At 43.5% G+C, this 22,747-nt stretch overlaps 1 protein-coding gene across 12 annotated transcripts in view; it reads right to left on the bottom strand.

The window, feature by feature from the left end:
* Positions 1 to 1,452: 1,452 nt before the first annotated feature.
* The window catches only part of LOC130358210 (odorant receptor 131-2-like), a 24,545-nt gene continuing 3,250 nt past the window's right edge, over positions 1,453 to 22,747 (bottom strand). For 9 of the 12 annotated variants that reach the window (XM_056561103.1, XM_056561110.1, XM_056561106.1 and 6 more), the window contains exons 2-5: positions 17,587 to 18,001; positions 17,438 to 17,477; positions 5,454 to 5,552; positions 1,453 to 2,450 (exon numbers count right to left, since the gene is read on the bottom strand). In XM_056561103.1, the coding sequence (XP_056417078.1) occupies positions 1,481 to 2,428 (948 nt within the window). In that variant the 5' untranslated portion in view covers positions 2,429 to 2,450; positions 5,454 to 5,552; positions 17,438 to 17,477; positions 17,587 to 18,001 and the 3' untranslated portion in view covers positions 1,453 to 1,480. Of the gene's footprint in view, positions 2,451 to 5,453; positions 5,553 to 12,979; positions 13,034 to 17,437; positions 17,478 to 17,586; positions 18,002 to 22,507 lie in introns of all 12 variants that reach the window. The other 3 variants (XM_056561112.1, XM_056561101.1, XM_056561111.1) reach the window with 3 other exon arrangements.

The following is a 22,747-nucleotide window of genomic DNA, read 5'->3' as shown; positions in this document are numbered from 1 at the left end:
GTGAAAATTAGCATATGCAAATTTTCGCATATGCGAAAATGCGCACGCCAGTCTCACACAGTAGCATTAGAGCCTTCTCTACACCTCACAAGCTGGAAGGGGTGATCACTGTGATGTGTACTGGGAAAAAACAAAAAAAACAACGAATATTCGTAATTACGAAAATTCGTATTGCGAATATTCGCGAGCAACACTATTTATGTCCTCAATAACTGTGTACACTATTGACGGGAACTTTACAGTGTAGGAACAGGGTCCTGAGGCATGGGGGGGGTCATAGGACGAGAGCCCCACTTACATGCCACACAGTGAGGGGAAGGTGTGATTTGGGGCCAGATTTGCACTACATTATAGGGACTAACAGGGAGTGTAGGGATACCATTAGTCTCCCCGATATTGATGTGTTTCTCTCCCAATATGTACAATCTATGAGCCCGGAATATGGGCCATACAATGAGTCCCTAATAGGTGGCAACTGATTATATATGTGCAATAAGTCACTGTCATGGGACCAATTTAGGTGGTTGATGTTATATATATGTTTAGTCTCTGTGAATATTTTCTTCCCTTTGCGGTCACAGGAGAGCAATTTTGTTGCGTAATAGGGGTTATATGTGTTTTATCAGAATATGCCCAATAAATTGCATTTTTAACTTGTAAGTCCTACCCCAGTATTTTCACTTTTTGAGTTTTGTAAAGTGTTGGTGGGGAACCTGCGATAGCTTGTAATAGAGTCTACCTGGAGCTATCTGATTTAGTTGATTGGACCCCTTTAAATTAGCTGTTAGTTACCATGGGTTACTGCATGTCGCCAAAACTGAGCCTTAAAACCAAATTAAAACTACTTGAATACATTCCTAGGTGACCCCAGCAGTGTTATACAGGACTTTTAAGCTTTTAGTGTTTTACAGGTGTTTTGAGGCTTATTTTATAGCCAGTTCGTGGAGAACTTCTGCACAGTGAACCGTATATTTTCTGAAAGTCCGGCGAGCCCGGCAAACTGAACTTTTGAAGAGTAGTGTTGAGCGGCATAGGCCATATTCGAATTCGCGAATATTCGCGAATATATGAGCGAATATTCGTCATATATTCGCGAATATTCGCATATTCGTTATATTCTCCTTGTATTTTTCGCATATGCGAAAATTCGTATATACGAAAATTCGTATATGTTAATTTTCGTATATGCGAAAATTAGCATATGCGAAAATTAGCATATGCGAATTTTCGCACGCCAGTCTCACACAGTAGTATTAGAGCCTTCTTTACACCACACAAGCTGGAAGCAGAGAGGGGTGATCACTGTGATGTGTACTGTGAAAAAAAAAAAAAAAAAAACGAATATTCGTAATTACGAATATATAGCGCTATATTCGCGAAATTCGCGAATTCGCGAATATGCGATATTCGCGAATAATATTCGAATTGCGAATATTCGTGAGCAACACTATTGAAGAGCTGACTCATCTCTAATCATGAGTTATCGGCGCACCATAACCCGATTCTGATGCCAACCAGAATACATGTTTTTGATGCATTTACTGAACACTTCATCCCTTACACCATAGATGAGAGGGCTGAGGGTCCTTGGAAAACACATGAACATCAAAAAGTTGGCACTGACCAAGATTTCAATGTACTCTCCAGAAGACGACTCAGTAACTATAGAGATGAGTGAAACCATGCTCAAAAAAAGTTGAACCGTGTGAAGTAGAAGGGTTTTACCAGCCCTGGAGGCAGCGGATTTACCAGAACCACTTTTCCAAGCAACCAACATAACCTTCATGTAGGTGACTAGAATGATAAGAGCCACCAGAAATAAACTACCAATGTAGGAGATGGATCTTAAGGTGTACTGCACCTGACGGACTATGAGCCGATCCTGTCTGCATAAGGTACGCCAGGAGATAAAATTCTTCTCAACAGAAAGGATGAGGATAATAAAGTCCACGAAACTTGGGAGTAGACCAACAAACCATATCATCACAATGATCAGATATGTCCTTTGGGCAGTACATAAAAGTGCATGTCTAAGAGGAAAACAGATTGCTATGTATCGTTCCAGAGCCATGGCCGCCAAGTTGTACGGAGTGACCAAAAAACTGGTGACTATTAGGGTGAGAATGAAATGACACATTGGCACTGGAAAATACAACCGATACCTATGAGCCAATAAAAGGAAGAGTCCTAAGATTAGGTACATTGTGTCATTGATGAGCATATGAGCGAAGAATATGTAGCGGGAATTGTCACGTACGTGAGGAGTGGTGAAGTAGACCATCAGCAAAACTGTCATAAAGTACAAGAACAGGCAAAAACTGAAAATGGTGAAGGCCAGGAAGATAATTTTAGCGATTTCATTAATTTTGGCTGAGATGATGGACACCTGAGTCACGTTTTTATACAGTAATGTCAAGTTCACCTCCATGGCAGAAGATTCTTGGAGAGTCCTACAAAACAAATACAAAATATTTGACAATGACTGAAACATCTAAAGATTCTGAAATAGGAAAAAGAAGAGAGGACCTTGATGACAACAAACTGGGAACGTAGGAATGTTCATGGACAAGACTCCCAACAAGGATGGCTCCCACTGGGAGCCATCTTCTACAAACAGGGTCAGATTATCCCAACACAATAGCAGAGGATCCTTTGGTGGGTCCAGGATCTGACACTATAATGACCCACACATGTCTGGCAAAAGATAACCCCATTTGGTGACTTTGGTAGAAATCACTTGCCACTAGGGCCTGTTCCTTAAGGGGTGATACACAAGTAACCTATTACATCTCATGGATCTGTCCTTTGCAGTGGCAACAGTAAAGTGTTCAATGCATTCAAAGGTGAACATATGCATGTTCTACAGAGATAGTGGACTTTAAAGGGATTATCCAGGGATAGAAATAGGGCTAATTTCTTCCAAAAACAGCACCACACCTGTCCTCAGGTTCCAATTTGGCTCCATTACTTTAATGGAACTGAGCTGCTATACCACACATGACCTAAATAGAGGTGCAGTGCTTTTTTTCCCCCAGGAGATCAGCTCTGTTTTTTTAAACCTGCATAACCCTTCTATTTTTGACCCTTCATTTAGCAGTTTTAGTCATTTTGGACCGGGAACTTGAAAGCCAGTGAAGATTACAATCTGCACATACATCTGATTTAGACCTTACATGTACACATGCTAAGAAGCACCTTTTGGGATTGCTAAATTCAGTAAAGCTCCTGCAAAAGCACTATCTAAAGGGACGGTGACCAAATATTTATTCTTCTGACTCCAAAGTTGTAACCCACCAAGCTGTATCAAAGCATCTGTATTACATTAGATTTGCACAAGGAGTTCAGGAAGTCCCATAGTGGAGAGCATTAGAGCGGAGAGGCACATGACAGGGGGAGACTGGGGCTGGACATGTGATAGCTAAACAACAAAACCCCAAAAGGAGATACTAGGGTCAATTTATTCACAACAATTTTAGGGGAACCCCCCTAGGGGAACCCTAAACTGAGTACCCCCCAATTAAAATGTACCTTTTATTATTCCATTTAAAATATAGATTGTAATACACATAATTATGTGATTCTGCAAGTGGATGTAATGACACCACCACTAACTTTTAAAACCACTGTGGTTTTAAAAGTTAGTGGTGGTGTCATTACATCCACTTGCAGAATCACATAATTATGTGTATTACAATCTATATTTTAAATGGAATAATAAAAGGTACATTTTAATTGGGGGGTACTCAGTTTAGGGTTCCCCTAGGGGGGTTCCCCTAAAATTGTTGTGGACATGTGATAGGGCACGTTACGTAGGGGGAGGAGTTAGGAGGGGACCGGGTCAGGAGTCAGTCGACGCAAGGCCAGTGAAGTGCCCGCCCGCCCGCCCTTATAGCAGGTGGGGTTTTTTCTTGTCACGGCAGCGGTAGCGGGAGAGGGATTTGGAGGCATGAGTGGCAATTTTGTTGGTTTAAGAAGGTATTGGTGGAGGTGAGGCTGGGGATTGTACTCAGCCTGGTGAAGAATTTTCAGTGGGCATGGGCCCTGGGGAGAGGATTGGGCCTCTAAAACAGTGTCCCTGGGTCTGGTGCCTTACGGCTAGGGGCAAATGTAGGAGGCTTGGCACATTGGTTTACTTGGGGTCAAAAAGAGAACGTAACCTCCAGATCCTTCTTCCGCTGTAGGTTTGTTACATATTTTATATTCTTGTATGATGTTCATGCAACATGTTTTGACAATGTTTAAATTGTTGATGGTTAATAAATATGGGCTGCTGTGGCCTTTTGTACCACTAAACTGGTGTCAGTCGTTATTGGGAGCTCTTTGGGGGTAGGACAAAAGGTAAGCAGCTAGGATATCCCCTAGTCAAGTTTCCTTGTGTCCAGAGGTCTCATTGGCCATTGTATACAAGAGGAATTTTAACTGAGAAAACATGTTGTGGTCACAGAGTCATATTGAGCTAGTTACCACTCTGCCACATGACACATACGGAGTGGACTACTTGACCCAACATAATCCTCATCATTCTCCCCAGTGGCTATCACATATGTATTTCCATGGACACAGCTGCAACGCCTAGCACAGGCAAACACAGGCAAACAAGTTTACATAGAGTGGTAGAACAATTTTCAGCCCCTCTTGTCTGTGTTAAAGGGGTACTTCGGTGCTGAGTATTTGGAACAAATAGTTCCCAAAGCTTAGAGCCTGCGTCGGGGCTCTTGACATCACACCCCGCCCCCTTGTAATGTCACACCCCGCCCCCTCAATGTAAGTCTATGGGAGGGGGTGTGGCGATCATAGACTTACATTGAGGGGGTGGGGCGTGATGTCTCGAAGCAGGGGGCCGTGACCTCACGAGCTCCCGATGCCGGCTCTAAGCTTTGGGAAATATTTGTTCCGAATGCTCAGCACTGGAGTACCCCTTTAAGTCCATGCCCATTTGACAAATCCTGTCTTCTGTCTGGCAAGTCCACAACCATAAGGACACAAACCCTAACCATCAAGGGCACAGATCCAGACATAGTTTCTGGACAATTTTTTGGCCAATATGTTTTTCCTGTTACTGTCCCCACTAGGCTGACACTAGGTCTTACCTCCAATCCTCTTCACACAACAGCATGTGGACAAGTGGGTGTATCTGGACCAAACACTCACAGGGACCTAACTTTTCTACCTTTTCACTATCTCCTTAACACAGTCCACAGTTTCCAGAAATGACCTAATTGGGCCTTTTATCCAGGCCACAAAATTTAGGCCACACGAACAGGTTAAACTTTCCAGGATAATTCGCAGGTCTGCAGGGCAAACAATTCTCACAGCAGCTATTCAATGGCCCACCAGGACTAGAGATCTCCCCTCAGGTATTCAAATGGATTTAATTGGATCACTCTTTACTCAGGAGGTGCAATGCGTAAAGGTCATAGACACAATGGGTAAATGGTTAGGCAGTTACTTACAAGTGGGTAGAAAGCTTGGTTACAGGAACAGATCTCTCTATGAGGGCAGCAGCAAGATTATAGCAGTGTTTCAATGAGGGCGCACAACTTTATAGTTACCTGTGAAAAAAGGAACATGTTGACATTCAACAAAATGGGAATCGTACAGAATTTTACCTGAATAATGCAGTTACATAGTTAGTACGGTCGAAAAGAGACAATGTCCTCATTGGGACAATAAAAGTCCAATAAAAAGTAACAAAAAGTTCAGTACAGAAAGTGAGGTGCCCTACCGAGCAGGTGGTTCGAGCTCAAGCTACCCCGTACATACCCGATCAATTTTTTCATTTACTCCCAGAGGAATCCACAAAGCCTCTTCTCAAAGGCTGACAATGTCATGCCAGGAGTCCGTTTTGAAGCAATATTGCGCTTCATCCATTATAGATGGGGACTAGTGTTGAGCGCGAATATTAGAAATGCAAATTTTTACCGCGAATATCGGCACGTCGCAATTTCGCGAATATTTAGAATAAAGATATATATTCAAAATGACAAATATTCGCTTTTATGCAAATTTATGTGAATTTATGCAAATATTTATGCAAATATTTATGCAAATATTTATGCAAATATTTATGCGTGTATCAGTACTTCCAGACTGGACACTGAACCCTCCCTTCTTTTAGGTGAAAGATATAATTGCTCATGCGCACTTGTGAATTTCATTACGAATTTTCGCATGGAAAGGCGAATTTCGCGAACAAAGGATGAATATTCGTCCATATATTTGTGAAATATCACAAATTGGAGTATGGCCCCTGACGCTCATCACACCCCAACTATGACCACTTTTTAAAATATGCCACCAGCTCAATTGAGCAAGGGCAGTTGGCCTTAAATTCCTCCATAGGACCTATTTGGTTCCCACAAGATTGCACGCTGTGTACCCTGAGGTGTCTCCTCTCTGTTTCCGTTGCTGTACTGAGATGGGCACCATGCGCCACATCGGATGGACTTGTCCGCTTGTGGCTGCTTTCTGATGTTATGGGTCTTGTCTCATTGGTCACGGGATCAGATTGCTCCCCCAGCCCGTTGCTTTGCAATACATTGGATTACAGTGTGGGTGAACAGTAGTCTGTAACATGCTTACTTGCTTAGTAAAGTTTTGTTTTGGCTGAGTTTGCGTCCTCTAAAGTGTCCGCCATCCATTCTGGTTTTGCGCGCAGCAGGCGGGTCCCCCGCCGGCAATCTTACTTTGTGTTCCAGAGGCAGGCGCTCGAAGCCCGCCTCCCTTGTTGCATAATCATTTTTTGCTTCTCCACGTTGTAATGACGTGGAGTTATCCACCCCCCTAAGCGCTGTGCTCTGTCTTCTGAGTGCATGCGCTGTTTTTTTTACCCAGCTCTCCGTCCTGATGATGGGAGAGCTGTACGTCCTCAGAACCGCTCTGCGCCATGAAACTGCGCATGTGCTCTAAAGACAGCATGCAGCGCTTAGGGGGGCGGATAACTCCACATCATTAGGATGAGGAGAAGCAAAAAATTAATATGCAACAAGGGGGGGGGGCAGGCTTCGGTCGCCTGCCTCCGGAACACAAAGTAAGATTGCTGGATGGGGACCTGCCTGCTGCGCACAAAACAGGGATGGTTCGCGGACACTTTAGAGGATGCCAACTCGGCCAAAAAATTGTTTACTAAGTAAGTGAGCACGTTAAATACTCCTGTTCACCCACACTATAACCCAATGTATTGGGTTTAGTGTGGGTGAACTTGCTGACAGTTTTCCTTTAAGCCCCATGGGTTTAGTCCATTACGATTTTGCCTGATTCAGTTTATTCAGAGGACAGTGCACTGTTAAAAATGGATCTGGATAGGTTGGAGGTTTGGGCTGGGAAGTGGCAGATGAGGTTCAACACTGATAAATGTAAGGTGATGCACATGGGGAGGAAAATTTGCTTCCAAGGAAAATAAAATCATGGGGTGCATCAATAGGGGCATAGATGCCCAAGACAAGGAAATAATTTTACCGCTGTACAAATCACTAGTCAGACCTCACATAGATTACTGTTTACAGTACTGGGCACCAGTGTACAAGAAAGATATAGTGGAGCTGGAGAGGGTTCAAAGACGGGCAACCAGGGTAATACGGAGAATGGGAGGACTACAGTAACCAGAAAGATTATCAGAATTAGGGTTATTTAGTCGAGAAAAAAGAAGGCTTAGGGGAGACCTAATAACTATGTATAAATATATCAGGGGGCAGTAAAGAGATCTCTCCCATGATCTATGCAACGGCTGTGGTAGGTGGATCCACTGACCTGTGAGGAAGATGACGTGGGCCATACCAGGGAGCAGAGTCTAAGGTGCCGCTGGTTTTCACCAGAGCCCACCGCAAAGCGGGATGGCCTTGCTGCATCAGGCGGCACCCAGGTCGCTACCCCTGATACGACTTGTTCCTAACAGGCAGCCGAGGTCATACGTGGCACAGATAGAATGAAACAACTCATAGTCAGTAATACTAGAAGGTCAGGGCAGGCGGCACTGGTAATCTATTTAGCAGGAGGTCAATAGGCAGGCAGCACAGGAGCAAGGTCAGGTCACAGAACTATAGGTCAGAACACAGGTAGGCAAACAGGAAAATGCTTTCTCTAGGGCACAAGGGCAAACAAAGATCCTGCAACAGGTAGAGGGAGTTGCATAAACTTATAAGGAAGGGACAGGTACAATTACTAATTAGGGCACTCTGGGCCTTTAAATCTCAGACCTCCGAAGCACGCGCCCCCCGGAGAACAGAGGCAGCGGGGAAGTCAGCAGGAGCCGAAGGTAAGTGAGGGCTCGAGATTCGTATGGGGGTGCGTTCCGCGATGAGAGTCCCGGGCCCACCGGAGGAAGCAGGAGAAGAGCGCTCACGGCCAGAGTGAGTAGCCGGAGCACTCAGCGCAACAATCTATTTATACAGAGGACTGTAACTATTACAAGGGGACATCCCCTACGTTTAGCAGAAAGAAGGTTTCTACACCAGCACAGACAGGGATTCTTTACTGTAAGAGCAGTGAGACTGTGGAATTCTCTGCCAGAGGAGGTGGTCATGGTGAACTCTGTAAGGGGGATTTATTCTGATGCCATATTTGGAGTCGCGAAGGAATTTTTACCTATAAGATAAGGTTTTTTTTGCCTTCCTTTGGAACTCAGTAGGGACTCATTAGGGTTATAGGTAGAACTTGATGGACTCTGGTCTTTTTTCAACCTTATGAACTATGTTACTATGTTACTATTCTTCATGTGGTTTGGATCCATGTGGGGACTAAATGGCGCTCCTCTACCCTTTCCCTACCTATGGTTATTAATAGGATTAATGATATTATGGTTTTGGAAAAGCTGAACGACCTTCATTCTTATACCATGGAGAGATTCAATAAGATTTGGCAACTGTGGATTCCCTCCTCCTATGCTGCAGATATGTCATATTATTTGTCCTCATGATTGTACGGAATTGTGCCCTTTCCAAATCTTTTGTTTTGCCATGCTTTAGCTCTTGTGATGTTGAGTGGACTTATTTTATGTCTCATTATGATTTCCGGTCTTCTCCTTACCCTGCCCTTTATTAAATTATGCAATTATGAATTTAAAGGGGTACTCCTGTGGAAAAATGTTTTTGTTTTTTAAATCAACTGGTGCCAGAAAGTTAAACAGATTTGTAAATTACTTCTATTATAAAATCTTAATCCTTCCAGTACTTTTTAAGGGCTATATACTACAGAGGAAATGCTTTTCTTTTTAGATTTCTCTGATGTCATGACCACAGTGCTCTCTGCTGACCGCTGCTGTCCATTTTAGGAACTGTCCAGAGCAGGAGAAAATCCCCATAGCAAACATATGCTGCTCTGCACAGTTCCTAAAATGGACAGCAGAGGTCAGCAGAGAGCACTGTGGTCATGACATCAGAGAAATATAAAAAGAAAAGCATTTCCTCTGTAGTATATAGCCCCTAAAAAGTACTGGAAGGATTAAGATTTTTTTTTTTTTTTTACTTTTTATTTATTTTTGATAGGTTAACATAAAATTACAGCTCTTATTTCAAAGAATAAATAACAAACATACCGTATATACTCGAGTATAAGCCGAGTTTTTCAGCACGATTTTTCGTGCTGAAAATACCCCCCTCGGCTTATACTCAAGTGAACTCTCCACCCTCAGTGGTCTTCAACCTGCGGACCTCCAGAGGTTTCAAAACTACAACTCCCAGCAAGCCCGGGCAGCCATCGGCTGTCCGGGCTGGCTGGGAGTTGTAGTTTTGAAACCTCCGGAGGTCCGCAGGTTGAAGACCACTGCGTCCTTCGACATCATCCATCCCCCTCTCACCCCCCTTTAGTTCTGTAGAGTACTCACCTCCGCTCGGCGCTGGTCCGGTCCTGCAGGACTGTCCGGTGAGGAGGTGGTCCGGTGGGATAGTGGTTCCGGGCTGCTATCTTCACCGGGGAGGCCTCTTCTAAGCGCTTCGGGCCCGGCCTCAGAATAGTCACGTTGCCTTGACAACGACGCAGAGGTGCGTTCATTGCCAACGTACTTCTGCGTCATTGTCAAGGCAACGCCTCTATTCCGGGCCGGAAGTGCGGAGAAGAGGCGCCACCGGTGAAGATAGCAGCCCGGAACCACTATCCCACCGGATCACCTCCTCTCCGGACAGCCCTGCAGGACCGGACCAGCGCCGAGCGGAGGTGAGTACTCAGAACTAAAGGGGGTGAGAGGGGGCTGGATGATGTCGAAGGCCGCAGTGGCTGCCCGGGCTTGCTGGGAGTTGTAGTTTTGAAACCTCTGGAGGTCCGCAGGTTGAAGACCACTGAGGGCGAATGATGAGAAGAGGATGATGAAGGGGGGGGGTGTGGGATGATGACAAGAGGATGATGAAGGGGGGGGGGATGATGAAGGGGGGATGTGTGGGATGATGACAAGGGGATGATGAAGGGGGGATGTGTGGGATGATGACAAGGGGATGATGAAGGGGGGATGTGTGGGATGATGACAAGGGGATGATGAAGGGGGGATGTGTGGGATGATGACAAGGGGATGATGAAGGGGGGATGTGTGGGATGATGACAAGGGGATGATGAAGGGGGATGTGTGGGATGATGACAAGGGGATGATGATGAGGTCTGGATGATGACAGGGGGGGATGAAGTATTTCCCACCCTAGGCTTATACTCGAGTCAATAACTTTTCCTGGGATTTTGGGTTGAAATTAGGGGTCTCGGCTTATACTCGGGTCGGCTTATACTCGAGTATATACGGTACTATGCAAACAAACAAGAAAAAAGAAAAATGTCTAAATGCATCTTCAAACCAGTATACAATTTAAGGAACAATGGGAAGGAAAGGGGAAGAGGAAGGGAAAAAAAAAAAGAAAAAAAGAAAGAAAAAGAAGAAAAAAAAGTACAGGGTTCACTCTAGAGGTTTTCAATATAAATACAATTCTCATACATATTAGATCCTTTTAGATCCTTTTAATGAGCTCCACCCACTTATTCCATCTATCAGTTCCTATCGACTGCCCCTTCTGTCTAGCAATAAGCCCCTCCAGTGTAAGATTACAATGAGTCGTGGCTTTAATAACTGCGATGTCTCGGATATCTACCGATTTCCAACACCGAGCAATGGAGATTCTTGCTACTGTGAGGACATGGTAAATAACAATCAGTTGGTCTCTAGGGACATTCTCTAGGGTCAAAAATAACAAGGCTACTTCCGGGCCCCATCTAATGGGGATAAGGAGGAGCTGATCTAGTAGGTATTTGATCTTCGACCAAAACGGGCGAATAAAGTCGCATGTCCACCATATGTGCATCAAAGTGCCTACTTCTTTACCACATCTCCAACACAAGTTGGAGGATAAGGAGTATATTTTAGTGAGACGGGCAGGAGTATAGCACCACCTGTAAAGCAGTTTCCGTGAGGATTCAAAATGATTAGCACATCTGGATACTTTGTGTATATCAAATACGAATCCCCATTGTTCGGCTGTAAATTTTTGGCCCAAATCATCCTCCCATCTCTGCTGGAATATAAAGCGTTGGGGTTTATTAATCTGTATAAGCTCTGTGTAGGCCACTGAGATTCCCTTGGTGAATACTTTATTGTTTTTTAAAAAAACTTTCATATCTTGTTCTGTTTACGACCTGGGGTCGAGCTAAAGAACTGAGAAAATGATGAATTCTTAAGTATTTAAAGAATTCCTTATGTGTAAGAGAAAAAGCCGAAGCAATAGAAGTAAAGGGAAGGAGGCCAGAAGCGTCATAAAGTTGGGACACAGTATGAATGCCTGCTCTAATCCAAGGCCTTAAATCTAAATCATATAAATGACTACTTATTGCTGCGAGTGGGATATCAGTTTCCCGCCATGGGCATAAAACCTTCATATACTCCAATTCGTTCCATGTTCTAATAACTGCCGTAATAGTGAGACATGAGACAGAAGGGGAAATAGTAGGGTTGAACCGAAGTGACCAGAGAAAGCTAGACAGAGAGGGTGATCCCAATAATTCTGATTCTATATCCACCCAGTGTGGAGGGTCTACTTGCCACCACCACTTTTTAACCACGGTTTTAGGTCCGGTTGTAAAAGCGCATACGGCGCAAAAATGAGCCGACCGGACCGAACGTTTCACTCCGGTCGGCTCATTGAAGTGAATGGCATACGGGAGCGCATACGGTCACATACGGGAGCGCGAGGTTTTAGCTCCCTCCTGCCGTATGCGCTCCCGTATGGGACAAAACGTAGTGTGGACCCAGCCTTAGATGGATTAACAGTTAAGATAATGCCCAAGTAGGGAATTTGACCCTCTGACCAAGAGAAAAAAAAATTACTTCTCAAATATTCCTCCATCTCTTTAGATAGGTTGATACCCAAGATGGTGGACTTGGTTGGGTTCATCTTATAATAACTTGCCTTACAAAAGTCCTCTATTATAGTTGTGACTGTATAAAGTGAGTGTTGTGGGTTAGTTAAACAAACAATGACATCGTCTGCAAACAGACCGATATGGTGGTTCTGTGATCCTATCTGAATCCCAGTTAGAGCAGACGATGTCCTTATATGTTGTGCGAAAGATTCCATTATTAATGTAAAAATGAGGGGAGACAGAGGACACCCCTGCCGAGTGCCATTGCTAAGGGCAAATTTCTGAGATATTGTACCCGCAGTATATACCTTTGCAGATGGAAAAGAGTATAGGGCCATTATAGCATGTTCCAATTTAGGGGGAAATTTAAATTTGCGAAGAACCTCCTGGATATAACCAAAGTGCACATGATCGAACGCCTTCTCTGCATCCAATGTGAGGAGCAGAGAAGGCGTTCGTTCATCACTAACTTTAGCAATCAAATCAAGGAATCGTCTTGTACCATCCAGTGTCTGGCACCCCTTCACAAATCCCACTTGATCTTTAGAAATCAAGGCAGGGAGAATCTTATTAAGACGAACGGCGACTACCATAGTGTATAATTTAATATCACTGTTAAGAAGAGATATAGTAACCCTATCAGATGGCTTACCTATCTTTGGAATAGTAACCAGGAGGGCTTCAAGCATCTCAGCAGGGGGGGCACCTGTAGATGCAATAACATTGAAGGTTCTAAGCAAATAAGGAGCCACTAAAATAGCGAATTTTTTATAAAAATCATTGGAAATACCATCAGGGCCTGGAGATTTAGAGGGTTTAAGAGCCCTAATACAGGAGTGTATTTCATCAATAGAGAATTGTGAGGTTAATTCATCCACACATTCAGATGGAAACTTAGGTAATACCACAGATGACAGAAAAGAAGAGATTGTGTCCCTTGTAGGTTGAAAGGTGGAGGAGTCAGATTTCAAGTTGTATAACTCCTGGTAGTATTGGGCAAAGCAGTCCGCAATACCTTGTGAATCCTTGATTTTCGGACCCTAAGTGGAAGTAATAAAGGGAATACAAGATTTACGCTCTCGTTTTTTAAGTTGTTTAGCCAGATATGAGCTGGCTTTATTACCTTGCCAATACGAAGTCAGATTCAAACGCCTAAGTGCGAGTTCATAATCACGAAGTGAAAGGGATTGGAGTTGTGCTTTAATCTGAGTAATTTCGCGCGTTAGGTCTATAGAGTGGGTTGCTTGATTCCGCCTATGTAGCTCTGCCAACTTTAACTGTAATTCCAAATATTCTTGTGTTCTAATTTTTTTATCGTATGCTGTTTGACTAATAAAATGACCCCTTATGGTGGCCTTAAAGGCACACCATAATATTGGGACTGTTATATCGTTAGTGTCATTATTCCGAAAATATGTAGATATGGCAGATGTAGTAGCATCTAAATATTTTGGATTATTCAAGACCATAGTATTAAGTCTCCACATGAGAACTGGATGTTGAGTATAGTTTTCTTTGATTGTAATACTTATGGGAGAATGTTTTGACCATTCAATTGGCATGATACTAGCATCTTCAATAAGGGGTAATATGGACCGCGAAACCAAGGTATAGTCAATTCGTGTATATACTTTGCATGGATGGGAGTAGAATGTATAGGTTTTTTCTGTAGGGTGTACTGCCCTCCAGGCATCATACAAATTAAATTCACTCGTGAGGGAAAACAAATCTGAGGTATCTGATTTTAAGGAGATAGTTGTAGTGTCCATTGTCGACACATTACCATATTAAGGTCCCCCAATACTACAGTATGCCCCTCTGCCACCTTATTTACCTTACAAAAAGACGTTTAAGAAAGGCCTTTTGACACTTATTAGGGGCATATACCGCAACTAAAGTATACATAACATTATTCAATTGACATTTAAGGATGATATACCGTCCCTCCGCATCCATCTCTACGTAGTGTGGTACATATGCTACCGTATCTCGGATAGCCAGGGCGACTCCTCCCTTTTTATGTATTGCATGTGCATATGATACGTAAGGATATTTTTTATGCACAAGGCGTTTAGAATCTGCATGTAGGAGGTGTGTCTCTTGTATGCTTATCACATCCGCGTTTAGCCTCCTGGCCTCCTTCCATACTAGTGTCCGCTTAAAGGGAGAGTTAAGCCCCTTAGCATTAATAGAAACCAACTTGATACCCATTATATAAAAGGAATCCTCTATAGTGAAACCGCTCTCCCCATTTACCCCCAATCCCCTCAGTTTTCCAATAGCATAAATAGTGAACCCATAGAAGAAAAGGAAAAAAGAAAAAGGGGAAAAAAAGAAAGGGGAAAAAAAAACTAAAAACTTCCATGAGGTTCCATTTTTAAAACACTAGTAAAAATCCATAGTTCAATCATTGGCTTATATTTATTTTTTTATTTTGTTTGCATCACACATAAACAACACAAAAATACAGGGCAAATATTCTTTGCCCCCTTGGGGGTTTGTTGGACATCTGCCAACAAATTAGCGTGCGCTATACCAGCGAGAAAAAAAAAAAAAAAACAACAGAGAGGAAACCCCCCCCTTCCTCACATTCCCGATATAATTTTCACACAGAGAAAGAAAAAAAGGGGAAGAGAAAAAAAAAATTTCCACAAGAAAAAAAGTGGAAAAAATAAATGAAAATAAAATACTCATGTTCATATTGTCTTAGTCTTAATCTCTGGACTTTTTTTTTTTCCTATGGGATACTGTTACCCAGTCTGTTGACACTTGTGCATTATTCCTGTTACTATTTCCCTCTGTTGTTTGTATTTGGGATGATATAAGTCCCCATTCTTGACATAGTTCTAATAACTTGGAGGGTGAGGGTGCCACATATTTTCCGCCCTTGTAAGTTATTAGTACTTTTACGGGGAAGCCCCATTTATACACAATGTTTTGCTCTCTGAGTATGCGGGTTCCAGATGCAAACTCCCTTCGTTTCATCAAGGTTTCGGCAGAGAGGTCTGCAAAAATAACAATTTCTTAGAATTTTTCTGGCATCTCAGCCCTGCCACTGCCTCGCTTCCTCCGCCCGAGTCTCAGTGGAGCTGCTCACACTCTCCAATCGGCGCTGCAGTTTGCACCTCGCAGGACACCGTATTGAGCCTGGGGGCGGGGCCAGAACGCACCGTGTCTCCGCTTGATGCCGGTGTCCGAGGCGGCGTAGATACCTTAGTCGCCTCCGCTTTGGCCGAGGTACTCTCTTTGATCTTCTCCCCGTCTTTGCCCCGGTTCCCCGCCGGACTTGCGGCTGCGAAGTAAGTTGACATTTTAACCGTCGTCCCAGTCGTTTTCTTATGTGTCCTGGTCCTAGTCATTGCCGCACTGTGTCTGGAGGGAATATTCCTCTAGTCGTCTCTTTGTGCCGGGTTCTCGCTGGAGAATTAGCGGAGGTCCGTGCTAGGTTGCAACCGCCACCGCCATGCTCAAGCTAGGATTAAGATTTTTTTAATAAAAGTAATCTACAAATCTTACAATGAAAGGGAGTAGCGTGCACTCACCGCGGGTAAACAGCTGCAGGCCCGAGGTCCGGGATCACCACGGCAAAGACGGAGACGGTAAATGGCGCTCAGAGGCCTCTGAGCGCCCCTTACCTTCTCCGTCTTTGCCGTGGTGATCCCGGACCTCGGGCCTGCAGCTGTTTACCCGCGGTGAGTGCACACTACTCCCTTTCATTGTATTGTTTGATACTTTATCTAGTGTGTGCACCCCGCAGGTGCTGCGTTGTTACTTATCGGGTCCGGAGGCTGCCAGTGTATACCAGCGGTATCGTATATCTGCATGTTTAAGCCTTGTCAAGGGGTAAAAGGAGAACTACGGGATTGAAAAATGTATCCCCTATCTTTAGGATAGGGGATAAGTTTCAGATCGCGGGGGGTCCGACCGCTGGGGCCCCCCCCGTGGTCTCTCATATGGGGCCCTGGCTCTCTGGTTAGAGAGGGCGTGTTGACTACCGCACGAAGTAGCGGCCGACACGTCCCCTCCTTACACTGCTATGGGAGAGCCGGAAATTGCCGAAGGCAGCGCTTCGGCTCTGCCATAGCAGTAAATGGAGGGCGCGTGTCAGCTGCCGCCTCGTGCGGTGGTCGACACGCGCTCTCTATGCAGAGAGCCGGGGCCCCGTACGGGAGATCGTGGGGGGCCCCAGTGGTCGGACCCCCCGCGATCTGAAACTTATCCCCTATCCTTAGGATAGGGAATAAAATGTTCAATAAAGTAAAGCACTAATCACCAGCCGCCAGTTCCAGCAAAGCTCAGGCTTACATAACCCCACCTGAGCTGCCATAGGCAAAGAGCATTAACTCATCCCTAGCCAGGGAGAATAGCACAGAAAACTATTCAGACACAAACCTAGTGTCTGAAGAGACCCCAAAACAGAAAAATACAAAAACACAAAAACAGACATTACACAGGCTTCCTCTGAACACCTGACTGGTGATGTAATGTCTCGGGCCTCACCGCATCCTGGGAAAACTTGAGATGACACTCATTTTGTATGCTGTTAAAAATAAACATTGGGCCAAAAATCAGCGAAGAATTGTGAGACCACCATGAAACACAGGTACAGACAATACATTATGAACTACGCTAACTTTACAGCCCCTGTAGCATTGTAAAATAAAAAAATAAATAATGGAATAACTCTTTATCCAGTCATTTTTACCACACGGGAAACCCAGGACCCCCCCCCCCCCCCCCTCCAACAAAATTACAAAATTGTGTTTTGCTTTTTTCAATTTCGTTACACAAATGTATTTACATTTTTTTGCAATAAATTATAAGGTACAGTTAGAGATGTCTTTAAAAAGTGAAACCCATCCTGCCAATAATAGGTTCTGATACAGAATTGAAATGTTATGGGAGTTAGAAAACAAAAAAGGTAGAAACGGAAACAAAAAAAAAAATTAAAATCTTTGCAATGGGAAAGGGGTCACCGATTATTTAAAGCAAATTGTCCAGTAAAATAAAATTGCCCGTTACCCCCTTTCCAGCAAGTATAACGGGTATGAATATTTTTTGGATGGAAAACTGCATTATTTACATTTTCCCCAAATAACACCCTACTCACAGCTGAGGGTTTGTTACAGTTGCATCCAATGTAGACAATCCTGTGTGAAGTAAAGACAGTAATGGTAAAAGGTTTTCATTTTCTGAATGTTTCCATTTAGAGACAGCAACATTTCAAAAATCATCAATTGTAATACCGCATGTACTTACTAATGGTTTCTAAGCAGCTGCTGGGGGTCCGGTCCTAAGAAGAAGGGATCAGTTCTTGCAGCTATTGTCTTCTAGGATATACCGTCTCTTCTCCTGGTGGGCCCCTGTGCTCCATTATTACCAGTGGACCTGGCAGCTACTTGTATAAATAATTGCACCCTCTCGGAAATGACACTGATATGTATATATATATATATATATATATGTTATCCCAGTCAGAGCCTCCGGGGGCACATGGAGCGTGGGGGCAGTTTCCTGGTGAGGTGTGTGTAATTGTGGATGACAGATCAGTAATTACATGGTTAATTAGATGAGCGCCTTGTGTGTGTCTTTTGCAGCGTTAATAACTACCCCCGATAGAGCGGGTCCTAAGGGTCCTCCCGATGCCGATTCTGTCACCAAACATTACAGATCTCTGTAAAAACAAAAATATTCGCAAACATATATATTTTACACATACTTTTAGAGATTTTTTACAATATACATTTAATATGTTTAAAAATTCTCTATTCTGACCTTTTAACTCATTTTTCCATACACGGGGCAGTTGGGGGCTAATTTTTGTGCACCGTGATGTGACCAAAATGCAAAAAAAGAAATTTTGGATTCTTTTTTTTTTTTTTTTTTTATGTTTACGTCGTTTATCGTAGAGGATCATTAACATTGCTAAATATGTTTATTATTTTTTATTTTTTTATTGTAAAATGGGAAAAAGGGGTGATTTAAATAGGTACTGCAGTGAAGGACAGTTTATTCCCTATCCAATGGAAAGGGGAGGAGTGTCTGACCGTGGGGGTTGGGGGAGTGTGGGATGTTCCGACCGCTGGGACCCCCTAAGCCCTGTCCGGTGCTTCAGCTCTCCTTGCACACGGAGTGGGGTCGGCACGTGCCCTCTGTTCACCTCTATGGGAGAGCCAGAGATGCACGAGTACAGCACGGACCCCTACTCCGTTCGCAAAGAGAGCCAGAGCGCCGTGCAGGAGATTGCGGGGGTCCAACCGTTAGACACACCCCCTCCCCCAATCTATCAGATATTGGATAAATTGTCCGTCACTTCAGCTCTCCTTTTTTATCACGGTGGTCCTGATCAGTAGCCTTAGCAAACTGGAACGCATTTTTACTGCTTTTAGATGCCACAATCAACTTTGAAAGTGGCATCTACGAGGTTAATCACGGACACTGGCCAGATCGGCGATGTGCGACATAGCCATGGGTCCTGGTTGCTGATGGCAACTAGGGCCCACCATGTATAAAGCGCGCTCAGCTCTGAGTGTGATTCATACGGCGGGAGTGGGCACAGGGCTTGAATGTACGTCCTGTGTCCTTAAAGAGTTAACAAAATGAACCACTTAAGGATGCAGAGCAATGAGTGTCGGCTACCATCATCAATAGCCAGACACTAACTGCTCATAGCAGGCAGTGGCCATCCCAACGCTGCCCGTCATTTAACCCTTTAGATGCCATGATCAATAGCGATCTTAGTGGAGATCATGGAATCCTCACATTGTGATGGGGGGGGGGGGGGGGTTCTGTGAGCTAAAATGACGGAGGAGGGTCCCCTTACCTGCCACCGATCGCCGATTCACTGATTCACTGATGTAGCCTTAGACATAGTATTATACAGTAAATGCAGTCTAATGATTGCAGAAAAAAGTAAAAATTTCCTAAGTCCTTATGGCCAAAATGGGCTGAGTCCTTAAAGGGGTACTCCGGCGCTTAGACATCTTATCCCCTATCCAAAGGATAGGGGATAAGATGCCTGATCGCGGGGGTCCTGCCGCTGGGGACCCCACGTGATCTTGGATGCAGGACCCCAGTTAAAATCAGTCCCTGGAGCATGTTCGCTCCGGGTCTGATTACCGGCGACCACGGGGCAGGCGGCGTGTGACATTAGCCTCCGCCCCCGTATGACATCACGCTCCGCCCCTCAATGCAAGCCTACCCTCCCATAGGCTTGCATTAGAGGCGGAGCGTGACGTCACACGCCGCCTGCCGCCGGTAATCAAACCTGGAGCGAACATGCTCCGGGGTCTGATTTTAACTGGGGTGCTGCGTACAAGATCACGGGGGGTCCCCAGCGGCGGGACCCCCGCGATTAGGCATCTTATTCCCTATCCTTTGGATAGGGGATAAGATGTCTAAGCGCCGGAGTACCCCTTTAACCCCTTAAGGGACAAGCCCATTCTGGCCTTGAGGACAAGGCCAATTTTATTTTAGCATTTTCGTTTTTTCCTCCTCGCTTTTAAAAATCATAACTCTTTTCTATTTCATCCACAGACCCATATGAGGGCTTGTTTTTTGCATGACCAATTTTACTTTGTAATGACATCACTCATTTTACCATAAAATGTACGGCGCAATCAAAAAACAAAAATACTTTTGTGGGAATATTGAAAAGAAAATCGCAATTTAGCAAATTTTGGAAGGTTTTGTTTTCACGCTGTACACTTTCCGGTAAAGATTACATGTTTTCATTATTCTGTGGGTCAATACGATTAAAATATTAGCCTTGTTATCTGTTTTTCTATAATTGTATCGCTTTAAAAAAAATCTCAAACTATTTTAACAAAATTAGTATGTTTGAAATTGCCCTATTTTGACCACCTATAACGTTTTCATTTTTCCGTATACAGGGTGTTATGAGGGCTCATTTTTTTGCGCCGTGATCTGTAGTTTTTATCGGTACCACTGTTACTTATATTTTATTTTTAGTAATGTTTTATTCATTTTTTTTGGCAATAAAATGTGACAAAAAAAGCATTTTTTTAAACTTTTTTTTACAGTTTTTTTTTTTTTTTTAACACTTTTGTACTATTGGACTATTTACTGCAATCATTTGATTGCTACATACTGTTCAGTGCTATGCATAGGGCATTGCACTGATCAGTATTATCAGTGATCTTCTGCTCTGGTCTGCTCGATCTCAGACAGAGCAGAAGACCCCTGGAGATCGATGGAGGAAGGTGAGGGGACCTCCGTCTGCCATTATAGATGATTGGGTCCCTGCAGCAGTGCCACGGCCGATCTGATCATCCATTCTAAGTGCAGCACTGCCGCAGATGTCATATTTTGTAATCACGGCATCTAAGAGGTTAATGGCAGACATCAGCACGATCGCTGATGTCCACCATTACCTGCGGGTCCCTGGCTGCTGACAGCAGCCGGGACCTGCCGTGCATGATACGAGCACCGATCCGGTGCTCACGGTCATGTACATGACGTACATGTACGTCATGGTGCGTTAAGTCCCACCACACTATGACGTACATTTACATCCGATGTCGTTAAGGGGTTAAAGAGTACCTGTCATCAAACCATATTTTCTAAAATAACTCAGATTATATTCCCTAACTACTCCTAACACCCTTCGTGCCCTTAAAAAAAATCATATCATACTGTATCATACCTTTCCCCTTGCTCACATTGTGTGAGCTCCTGGCAGGAGAAAGAGGGCGTTCCCCAGCAAGCGTGACATCACTGAAGCATGAGAGAGCTGTGCCTCGCCATACCCTGCATGCACTTCCTGAGTTTGGTCTTCTGCCAGGCTGGCAAGAGACCAAATTAACTTGCATAGGGAACAGAACAGACCCACCCGGTGGCCTTTTTTTAATCACAGTAAAAACATATAAATGTTGAGAATTTTAACAGCAACTAAATAGCAAAGTGTCATATAATTACATAAGGAACAATATATTAAAAGTTTATTTTGGTGACAGGTACTCTTTAACCCCTTAAGGAGCAAGACAATTATGCCTGTACGCCCCTTAAAGACCAGGCCTGTTTTTTCAAATCGGGGATGTCTGACTTTATTAAAGAATAACTCTGGTAACGTTTGCCAATCACAATAATTCTGATATTTTTTTGGTCACAAGTTGTACTTACTTTATGTACATAGTAAAAGTAAGCCGATATCATTTGTAGTTTTTTTTTTACGAAAAAAAAATCATGAAATTTAAAAAATATATATATATTTTGCTATTTTAACACTAATACATTGCATACATTTAACTTTCTAACCAAATAGTTTATGAAACTTATACTTTCAGATGTCTACTTTATTTTGAGAGAATTTCATCTTTTTATTATTTTTTTATTAACATTTTAATTGAATTAGAAACCTAACAATTTAACTTGAAATTTTCAGAATTGAGAAAATTTGAAAAGTACATATTTTTCATGTGCCATGCAAGGTTTGCAGAAACTTGAAAGTGGCAGAACATAGGAACCCCCACAAATGACCCCAATTATTACAGTTAGTGTTAAAAATTAGAAATGTACTTTTTTTTCACAAATACATCATTTGTGGGACATATTTTTTGTACATCACTTCTGATATTGAAAGAAATGCACCCTATATTTTATTGAGCTGCTTGGCCCGTGTTTGGAAATACCCCGGCTTAGGCCATATTTGGTTCCATGGCCGCGTGGTAGGACCCAGAAGGATTCACCTAGACCAGAAATGAGTACTTTGAGTCCTTTCTGTGTGGCTGGAATGGTTACAAATTCGGTGGAAAAATTTAAATTTGCTTTTTTTCACAAATGCATCCTTTGGCGGACATATTTTTTTGGACATTGCGTCTCAAAAGGAGGAAATGCGACCCATATTTTATTATGTGTTTGTCCCCTGTTTGGTAACACCCCCGCTTAGGCCATATTTGGTTGCATGGCCACATGGTGGGACCCAAAAGGAGAGGAGCCCCATTTGGCTTTCAGGATATCATTATACAATTATAGGCCGCACTTCACCTTGCAAAGTATTCTATCTGTCAGAACAATAATGTACCCCTAGAAGTGACCCCATTTTCGAAACTACGCCCCTAAAGTATTCACCTAGGGCAAAAGTGAGTACATTGAGCCCTTATTGTGTGGCTAGAAATATTTCAGTCAGTGGAAAAAAATAACAATTAGCTTTTTTTTTTACCACAAATTCTCTATTTGTGGGACATCATTTTGGTCAGTCACTTTTGAAATGGAGGAAATGTGCCCATATTTTATCACGCTGTTCGTGCCGGGTTGGGCAGTATCCCCACTTAGGCCATATCTGGTTGCCTGACTGCCTGGTGGGACCAAGAAGGAGAGGAGCCCCCTTTGGCTTTCAGGGCATCATTATATGAATTATAGACCCCACTTCATGCCTGTAAAGGATCGGAGCTGGCAGAAC

This window comes from Hyla sarda, chromosome 2 (assembly GCF_029499605.1).
Source record: "Hyla sarda isolate aHylSar1 chromosome 2, aHylSar1.hap1, whole genome shotgun sequence".
In the NCBI taxonomy this organism is placed as follows: Eukaryota; Metazoa; Chordata; class Amphibia; order Anura; family Hylidae; genus Hyla; species Hyla sarda.
The sequence above is the reverse complement of the archived record's forward strand: the minus strand, read 5'-3'. Positions and strand labels throughout refer to the sequence as shown.